The sequence below is a fragment of the Camelus bactrianus genome, chromosome X (assembly GCF_048773025.1).
Source record: "Camelus bactrianus isolate YW-2024 breed Bactrian camel chromosome X, ASM4877302v1, whole genome shotgun sequence".
Taxonomy (NCBI): Eukaryota; Metazoa; Chordata; class Mammalia; order Artiodactyla; family Camelidae; genus Camelus; species Camelus bactrianus.
Window position 1 is genome coordinate 19,844,466 of NC_133575.1, and position 9,144 is coordinate 19,853,609.

The 9,144-nt window shown below is 41.8% G+C and overlaps 1 protein-coding gene and 1 non-coding gene across 2 annotated transcripts; one reads left to right on the plus strand and one right to left on the minus strand.

Moving 5' to 3' along the window:
- Positions 1-207: 207 nt before the first annotated feature.
- On the plus strand, positions 208-1,384 carry LOC105075932 (melanoma-associated antigen B18-like). Its single transcript, XM_010963912.3, has one exon. The coding sequence runs from the start codon at positions 266-268 to the stop codon at positions 1,283-1,285; it is 1,020 nt and encodes a 339-aa protein (XP_010962214.1). The 5' UTR covers positions 208-265; the 3' UTR covers positions 1,286-1,384.
- Positions 1,385-6,350: 4,966 nt separating this feature from the next.
- LOC123619410 (U8 small nucleolar RNA) lies at positions 6,351-6,483 on the minus strand. The gene has a single exon (XR_006728010.1). It is a non-coding gene; the product is annotated as a U8 small nucleolar RNA (small nucleolar RNA).
- Between the last annotated feature and the right edge of the window lie 2,661 nt (positions 6,484-9,144).

The following is a 9,144-nucleotide window of genomic DNA, read 5'->3' on the forward strand; positions in this document are numbered from 1 at the left end:
GTCAAGTTTAGTATCCTGGGTTAGAACTGAGGTGATAAGGCCCTGCAGAACAGAGATAGCCCACAGAGTTCCGCCCGCCTCTGTCTCGTGGGTTCCTAAAACAGTACCCTTAAGGGAAACAGCGGAGGCAGATTTTCTTGGATCCAAGGTAGAAGAATCTCTCTACCTCGGCTGTGTGCACCATCTCTCCCTCTGTCTTCTAGGGTGACCTCTTCAGCAAACTAATTGCTTGAACTCCTGCCTGCTGTCCCTGACAGGAGTCATCATGCCTCGAGGTCATAAGAGTAAGCTCCGTGCTCGCGAGAAACGCCGCCAGGCCTGTACTGAGATCCAGGGTCTGGAGGATGCTCAGGCTACCGCTGCAGCAGCAGGAGAGTCTCCCTCCTCGTTCTGTCCTCCCTTCGAGGACAGACCTCAGAATGTACCTGCTGCTGGGACACCTAGCATTCCTCAGGCGGCTCAGGGAACCTCCAGTGCTACTGCAGCTGTGTCGTGCACCGATTCAGGTGAAGGTGCCAATGGCCAAAAGGAGGAAAGCTCAAAATCCTCCAAGGGCACCGAAGGCTCACAAAGAGATCCTTTAAACAAGCAGGTGGTTTTGCTGGTGCAGTTTCTGCTGCAGAAGTATCAAAAAAAAGAGCCAATTACGAAGGCAGACATGCTGAAGTTTGTTATCAAAAGGTCCAAGTGTCATTTCAAGGAGATCCTCAAGAGAGCCTCTGAGCACATGGAGCTAGCCTTTGGTGTTGATTTGAAGGAAGTGGATCCCACCAGGCACTGCTATGCCCTTGTCAGCAAACTAGATCTCACCTTCGATAGCACGATAGATGAAGAAGAAATCATGCTCAAGACCGGCCTCCTGATGATTGTGCTGGGTGTGGTCTTCATGAAGGGCAACTGTGCCCCAGAAGAAGCGGTCTGGGAAGTGCTGAATATAATGGGTGTATATGCTGAGAGGAAGCACTTCATCTATGGGGAGCCCAAGAAGGTCATCACCGAAGATTTGGTGCAGCTCAAGTACCTGCAGTACCGCCAGGTGCCTGACAGTGATCCTCCCCGCTATGAGTTCCTGTGGGGCCCGAGGGCCCATGCTGAAACCAGCAAGATGAGAGTGCTGGAATTTTTAGCCAAGGTTCATGATACGGTCCCCAGTGCCTTCCCATCCTGCTATGAAGAGGCTGTGAGAGATGAGGAAGAGAGAGCCCGAGCACGAGCAGCAGCCAGGGCTGCCATTGCCAGCGTGCGCTCCGGGGCCATGGCCAGCAACTTCCCCGAGGCTAAGTGAAGTTCAAGGCCGGTTCTTCTTTACTTTTTTGGTTGAAAAAAGGTGTGTCAGTCGTCTAATGGTGGAGGGCCAGGGTGGGACTGGAAAGGGTATATCATCCCTGTGTTCCAGCTGTATATTGCTAACTCGCAATTTTACTTTTTTTTTTTTTTTTTTTTTTTTTTTTAGGTTATATTTCAAACAGTGAAGTCTGAGGATTGTTTTCCTTGTGGAAAAAGCAGTAACATTCTAAGTGGTGGATGCCCAGAATGGGTCTGGAGGCAACCCAGTGCAAATCATCTTTGTGCTTCTATTCTATATGGTAAACTTAGAGTTTAATCTTTTCCTTTTTTTCTTTTCCTTTCCTTTCTTCACTTCTCTTTTCTTCCTCCCTCCCTTCCCCCTTCCCCTTCCCCTTCCTGTCCTTCTTTCCTTTTGTTATAGTTTAAATGTTGTTTCTTTAGTAGAAGGTGCAAATTTGTGATTTTGGTTACATATTTATTAGATTTAAGTTAATAGGTATAAGATGAGTTTTATCTTGTAAAACAAGTTGGGAAACCTTTCATATTTACTGAACTAGAACAACAAAACATGGCATGGTAATAGGCATTTCTTTGGAAATGTGAAAAACTTTCACGGTAAAATTATTGGGATCAAAAGAATAGGAGAAAAGTAAAAAATGTGCAGTTTTTCTTTCCCTTATCCATTTTAATCTGCTGTCTGGTAAAAATAAAAGATATATACCTGGATTTGCTTATCTTATTAAAGAATGCAGGAGAAATAAAATGTTTACAAACTAGCAATCATGGTCACTGGCTCGTTCATTCCCCAAATATTAATTGAGCATCTGCTCTCTGAAAGTTATTGTGTTAGAGATGGTGAAACTAGGATACACAGCTCCCCTGCCTTCAGAATTCTACAGTCAAGGAGCAGTAATTATACAGAGAACGTGGTGAAATAGCCTCTACGACCTAAAGGACAAGTAAGAAGCAGTCAGGAGGTAAGGGGGCAGGAAGGAGGTTGGGAGAAGTGGGAAGGGGAGAGTGTCCGGCTGAAAACAATGAAGTACAGATTCTCTGGGGATCCGCAATTTGGGGTTTTGAGAAAATAGAAGTCTCTCAGTGAGATATCCTGTTGATTTAAGCTGGGTGGTTGGCTAGATGAGGCTGTGGGACTGGTGAGCAGAGGTGTTCTCAGCACTGACGGACAAAATCCTGGAATGCAAATTGGCTCTTAAGAGCTACTTTAGTATCATCAGTAAGCCAGAGGAAAAGCTCCTCCTCGGGCAGAAATGGAAGGTGTCCTGTGCTCTTGTTCACATGCAACTGAACACAGAGCACAGTCTAATTGTTTTGTGCACAGGATCTTCGAGGAATTTCTGAGAAATAAGGGTGATACTTCCTTGAGATGGAATGAGAACCAGATCCCAAGGCAATGAGAGGGCAATTTAATTAAGTTATCTTGAGTGTAATTCTGCCAAACTCTAAGGGAGGGCTCCATGTTTGGTGGTGAAGAAATGATGAAAATACAGGTGATTTGGATGGAAAGGCACCCAGGCAGGAACTTTTTGGTCCTTGACACAAATTCTAGGACCTCTGAGTTGCATCCACCTGGGGAAGACTCCCTGACAGACAAATTAAGTTAAACATCCTCAAGTGGGGGAAATTTATTTAGTTTTACTTGCTAAGCAGCATCATGGGCTCATTTGGTGGAAAGCTGCGTATTCTGTGATGTCTCCTGAATTAATAAGACATACATCTTCCCAGAGGGGAGGGTGGTATCATCCGTGGTTAAAAAAGGAAAACTCATAAGATAACTGCCATTCATTAAATTTTAGACCTTCCTCTGTCAAGTGCTTCATATCCATTACATATCTTCCAACAGTCCTACAAGATAGGGCTTTATCAGACACACCCTGCAGATGAAGAACTTGTGATTTTCTCAAGTTCACATGGCTGATAAGTGAAAGAGCTGGGACTAGACCCCTGGTCCAAATTTTTCAAGAGTCCACACTTTTCCACATCTCCAGCCTGAGGCAGACTTTCCGTCTCTTCATTCTCTATTATTCTCACTACTCCAAGAAGGATCACATACAATTATAAAAGTACACAAAGCAGTCCTGATGAAGGAAGTTGAACATCAGAATAAAGCACATTGTGGGGACTGTCTGTGGGCTTCATTGGCTGAGGACCCTGCTGTCCCCAGCCCCAGGTTTCCCTGACAGCTGGCTCCAGAGCACTTTCCTGCATTACAGAACGTTTCCCCTGGGTCTTCCTCAGTGTGCCCTCCTGTCCAAATTGGAACCTCATATGCTGACCAGCTCTTCACTGTGTCCTCTGGAGCTGCACCCTGTTTCCTGTGATGCAAACAGTCCAGAGTCACCTGCCTTCCCCTTGATTAGAGTGGTCCAACTCTCTGTAGGCGTACCTTGAAGGTCCCATCCCTCCCAGAGGAACCACTGACAGTGAAGTTTAGAAACCTCATTACCACAGCCACACCCCCATGCCTCAAGCCTCAAAGTGTATTCTAAATGAGCTGGTGATTAGAGTCTTATTTCTTACAGAAGATACTGGTTCTTGGCATATAACTGAAGTTGAATGGGGAGTTTTGTAAACAACTCAGATAGCGTCAGTAGGATTTTGAAGGAATGTGCTATTTGAGACCAGCCACTGAAAACATACGAATGAGCTTACCTAGATGGTCAATAACCAAAGCCTCCCTCATACATTGAAGGTGAGGAAAGACCATGGAAATCACTGTGTAGCACACATCTACTGAGGCTGAATTCTTCAGAAGCCAGAGTCTTTCTACGAGAAGAAATATAGTTTCTTGGCAGACATGCTGTCTTTGAACAACAAAGATCAAAATAATTCACCACCCTTCTTCTGCCTCTGATCTCAGTATTCGCCCCAGAGGAAAACCCTGGTTTTGCCTTGTGCCTAATGACACCTGTAAACGTGTCCTGCATGTTCGGTCATGCTGAGAGTGGCTGGGACTCAGAAGCAGGGTTGTGACGTGCTTCAGTAGAAGGAGAACATTCTCATCCTATTGAGACTCTAGAATTTATTGCAAAGGTGAGTTCAGAAGGGTGCTATTGAGTGAAGGAGGGGGGCCCTCTCTGCTGAGACTTTATAGCATCCTTTTGAAAATTAAATGTGATCCAGTATTTGAAAGCACCTCCCATGTAGCAGGATTCAAAAGAAAAGTTGGAGATTTGCAAGGCCGGTGTGGCCTCCTTAGAAACTCCACCAAGAAATGGAAGAGGGCTGATGAAAACAAGCTCTAATTGGTCTTTGTTGAGCACCTACTGTGTAACAGTGGGTTGGAGGGAATGCAAGTGCTCACTCACCTTTTGTGTTGCCCTCCTTCCTGGGCTCATGGGGAGACCACTTTCCCAATGCACCTGTACTTAGGAAAGCTCATGTGACACTGAAATATGAACAGAAACAATGTTTGTCACCTCTAGGCCAAGGTATTTGAAAGCCAGTATACCACCTCCATGCTCTCTGTTCCATTCAACAGCACACACGGAGATCACCTGTTGAGAAGTGGAACCACCAATGGGAGCAGCCTGGATCCCTGGGTCATCTGACAGTGGAGGCCCCTGACTACCCACCCCAGATTTTATGTGTATGAGAAATAAACTTCTGTTGTTTTAAGCCACTGCAGGTTTGTAGGCTTTGTTGCATCAGTTACTTTATCTGATTAATGCACACCTACTATTTTTATGGTTAGCTGTATTTAAATATTGTAATTACAAGGGTAATAGGACATATATTCTTGCTGCAAAAAATTCTAATACAGATAAATTACAATCTCCTCCTTTTCTTAAAATTCAGTCCCCTCCTCAGAGGCAACCACGATTAACAACGTGATGTGTGTCGTTTTAAAGCTGCTCTGAGGCTTTTTCATATGTAGATATACTATAAAAATACATAAATGTAACATACACGGCTAACAATCTACGTATTGTTCTGCCTCTTTACCTTGTCACTTAACAAAATGAATGCAGGATATTTCCATGACAGCACATGTAGATCCGCCACACTCTTTTAACTACTCCCTACAATTCTTTTTCTTTTTTAAAAAACAGGCTTATTGAGCTATAATCGATAAACAAAAAACTGCACATATTTAATATGTAGAATTTGATGAGTTTGGACATAAGCATCCACCATCACCGCGATGACGGTAATAGACTTATCTAACACCTCCAAAAGTTTCCTCGTGTTCCTTCGGTTTTTTTCTTTTGTGGTGAAGACACTTAACGTGAGATCTACGCTCTTTCAAAAAGCTTAAGTGCATTAATACAGTACTGTTAACTGCAAGCACTCTGCTGTACAGCTGATCTCTAGCACTAATTCATCTTGCATATCTGAACGTTTGCAGCAATTAAACAACTCCCCATTAAACCCTTCCCCCAGTCACTGGTAACCACAGTTGACTCTGCCTCTATGAGTTTGACCATTTTAGGTACCTCATATAAGCAGAACCACACAGTGTTTGTCCTTCTGTGACTGGCTTATTTCACTTAGCATAATATCCTTTATGTCCATCCATATTGCTGCAAATAGCAGGATTTCCTCTTTTAAGGCTGAATAATAATCCACTCTGTGTGTGTGTCTGTGTGTGTGTGTGTGTGTGTGTGTATGACATTTTCTTTGTTCATTTATCTTTGATGGACATTTGAGTTGTTTCCATAAATTGGCTATTGTGAACAGTGCTGCAGGGAACATGAGAATGCAGATATCTCTTCAAGATCCTAACTTCTATTCTTTTGAATATATACCCAGAAATGAAACTGCTAGGTTACATGATAGTTTTATGTTTAATTTTTCAGAAACTTACATACTGTTTTCTATAGTGGCTGCACCATTTTACATTCCCATCAACAGTGTACAAGGGCTTGATTTCTCCACATCTAACCCAACACTTAATTATCTTTTTTTTTTTTATTATAACCAGCCTCACTGGTGTACAGTGATAGCTCATTTTGGTTTTGAGTTCAATTTTTTTTTTGATAATTAGTGATGCTAAGCATCTTTTCATACCTTTTGGCCATTTGAAGGAGAGATCATCAAGAAGAATAAGATAGGAGCAATCAGGGTGTTGCGAACTTGATTACGCAGAGGGGTTAATCATGTATCTTGGGAACGTCAATCATCATGTTCCAATCTGCCTTCCAAAAAAAAGACAGATAAGGATTATCCTACTTATGTTTGTGTGATAATTAACCATTCTCCTCTCATGAACATGAAAATTGTTTCCCATTTGTTGCTATGATGAATAGGACTGGAATAAATATCTCTGAACCTGAAATCTCGGACAAACGTGCATGCTTTCTCATAGGAAAGAGATAGCAAAGTGCAAACGAGTAAAGTGGGCAGAGTGTGAAACTGAAAAATTTTTACAAATATTGCTGAATTTCTCTTCCAAAAAATGCCATACCAATTTATAGTCTCTCAGATTCAAGTGTGTGAGTGCTTTACATTCTTGTAAGCATTTTATTTCATCAGTCTTTTAAATTTTAGTCAAACTTTGGGATGAAAGGTATTGTCTCATTGTTATTTTATTTCCCTATTTTCAAATAGGTTGAGTATAAAATTAAATCAATTTCTTATCCATATAGAGCTAGATTTCTGTATTGGTGTCTTGAGTACCTGGATTCTTCTAGGCATACTTTACATTCTGAAATATCAGTAAGATGCCCCTCTCCTTTACTCTGAAAAGCCAGGACTTGATGAGAATGATCAGTTGCTAGGCAACGGAGCCAGGCAAGAAAACCCTTAGCTAGTGAAGATCTGAGATCAGAGCCATTGCCAGAATCCATGAGACAGACCATATGAAAAACCTTATCCAGAAAGCCCAGGGTAAGCTGGCACTTTGCATTCTGGATTTAGAGTTCAGCAAAAGGCAGAGAAGTGACCATAAGGAGAGAAAGAGGAGAATCTGGGTGGAAGGTCCAAGACAACCTCAGTTAATAAGCCTTGGAAATCTCTGAATTACCACCAGCAGCTGGAATTTGTGACGTCTGAGTGGGCAGATCTACCGGATGAAAGGACTAGAGGCATGCAAAAAACCTCACCCTACCTTGGCATCCTCTGTGTCTACTGTCAGGCAGAGTATAGGTAGCTCTTCTGTGTCACCCAGTGATGCTAGATGTTGAAAAAGCTATATCTCTGGGCGATTCTGGTAGTTCACTGCATCCTTACCCATGTTCCTGGCTGGGAGCCGTACTGATGGCTGCTGGAGGCTGGTATTTTTACCCTGTGTACAGTGCCCTCCTCCACTGAGTTTGGGGCAGTATGAATGGGCAGGCTTGGTAAGTGATGACAGTTCAGATAGGCCAGGAATACCAGTGAGTAGTGGAAGGGGACCTAAAACTACAAAGAGGGAGAAATTGAGAGGAGATGTCCTGAGGCTAATTATTACTTCAATGATTCTGCACATAAAGGGCTGAGGGTGGACATGTCTGGAAAAGATAATCTAGATGATATCCCCAGCTCAGACTGCCCCACGTGGCTCCTGAGTTCTTGAAACACCAGAGGGAAGATGTCCCACAGTTGTGTTTGGCGGCCTATGTCACCGCCAGATATTTCCCAGGGTAGTAGGTTGATTCAAAATGCAGACATTTGCAGGGAAGATGGAGAACCTGTGGAGGTGGCATAGTTTCTTATTAAATTGACCATGGGTGACAGAAATGTGTGCAGTCTAGACCTCTATCTTTATTATAATACCTAACCTCAGTGGACTGGAAAAAAAATTGTTGTATCAGCCATTCCCAAAGTAATCACATGATCTATAGTACAATATAAATCACCATTCACTGTGGGATGTTACATAAAATGTAGAGATTATTTGTGTTTCTAAGAAGATCACACACATTGTATGAGGGGCAACTGAGTAAGACTAATATACAGTGAAAGGGACAAGAAATATGGCTTATTTACCTATATTAAAAATTTAAGAAAAGTTGGTATATTCTTCCTTTAGTACATTTTCCCCTATCTTTTATTTTTGACAGCAGTTTTATCTTTTCTACCAGCCATAACCCTGAGCTCATTCTTTGCCTATCCTTTCACATTTACATAAGCAATAGTTTCCTATCCCACAACCTGTGTATAGCTCTGCATTTTCTTTTCAATCACTGTGCCTATCAGAAGCATATTATCATTGGGCAACCCAATAAACTGCAATAGACCTCAGAAATTCTGTCTCATAAGGAGAGAAGAACTGGACATTGGTGAATATTAGTAACTGTCCAAGTTGTAGCCTTCTTACATATTTAAAATCTTTAATTTTGAAAAAATTTTAGAGTTACATAGAAATTGTAAAAATAGTACAAAGAGTTCCTGTGCCCCTTACAACCAGCTTCAGTCAGAAATCTGTTTATCTTGTGATAGTACATTTACCAAAATTCAGAAATTAACATTAGTGTAATAGCATTAAGTAAACTACAATCAAATCTGGATTTCACCAGATTCAAATGAGCATGCAATCAATCCTTTTTGTTTTGTTTTGCTTTCTTTAGTATATAACTAAGTACAATTTTATCACATGTATAAATTGTGTAACCAATACCAGAATAAGGACACAGAACCTTTCCAAAACCCCAAAGAAACTCCCTTGTGTTCCTCCTTTATAATCTCATCAAATGTAATCCCTGGTAACGACTGATCTATTCTCCATTAACATATTTTTTTCATTTTAAAAATATTATACAAATGGAATTAAAGATTATGTAACTTTATGGGATTGGCTTTTTCACTTAGCATAATGCACTTGAAATCCACCCAAGTTGTGACCATGAATAATTTATCACTTTTGATTTCCAAGTAATCTTCCCTTGCATGGAGATACAACAGTTTGCTTACCCATTC

Bases quoted from the DNA above. Each gene is read 5' to 3' on its own strand.
- LOC105075932 (XM_010963912.3), top strand. From the start codon at position 266: ATGCCTCGAGGTCATAAGAGTAAGCTCCGTGCTCGCGAGAAACGCCGC.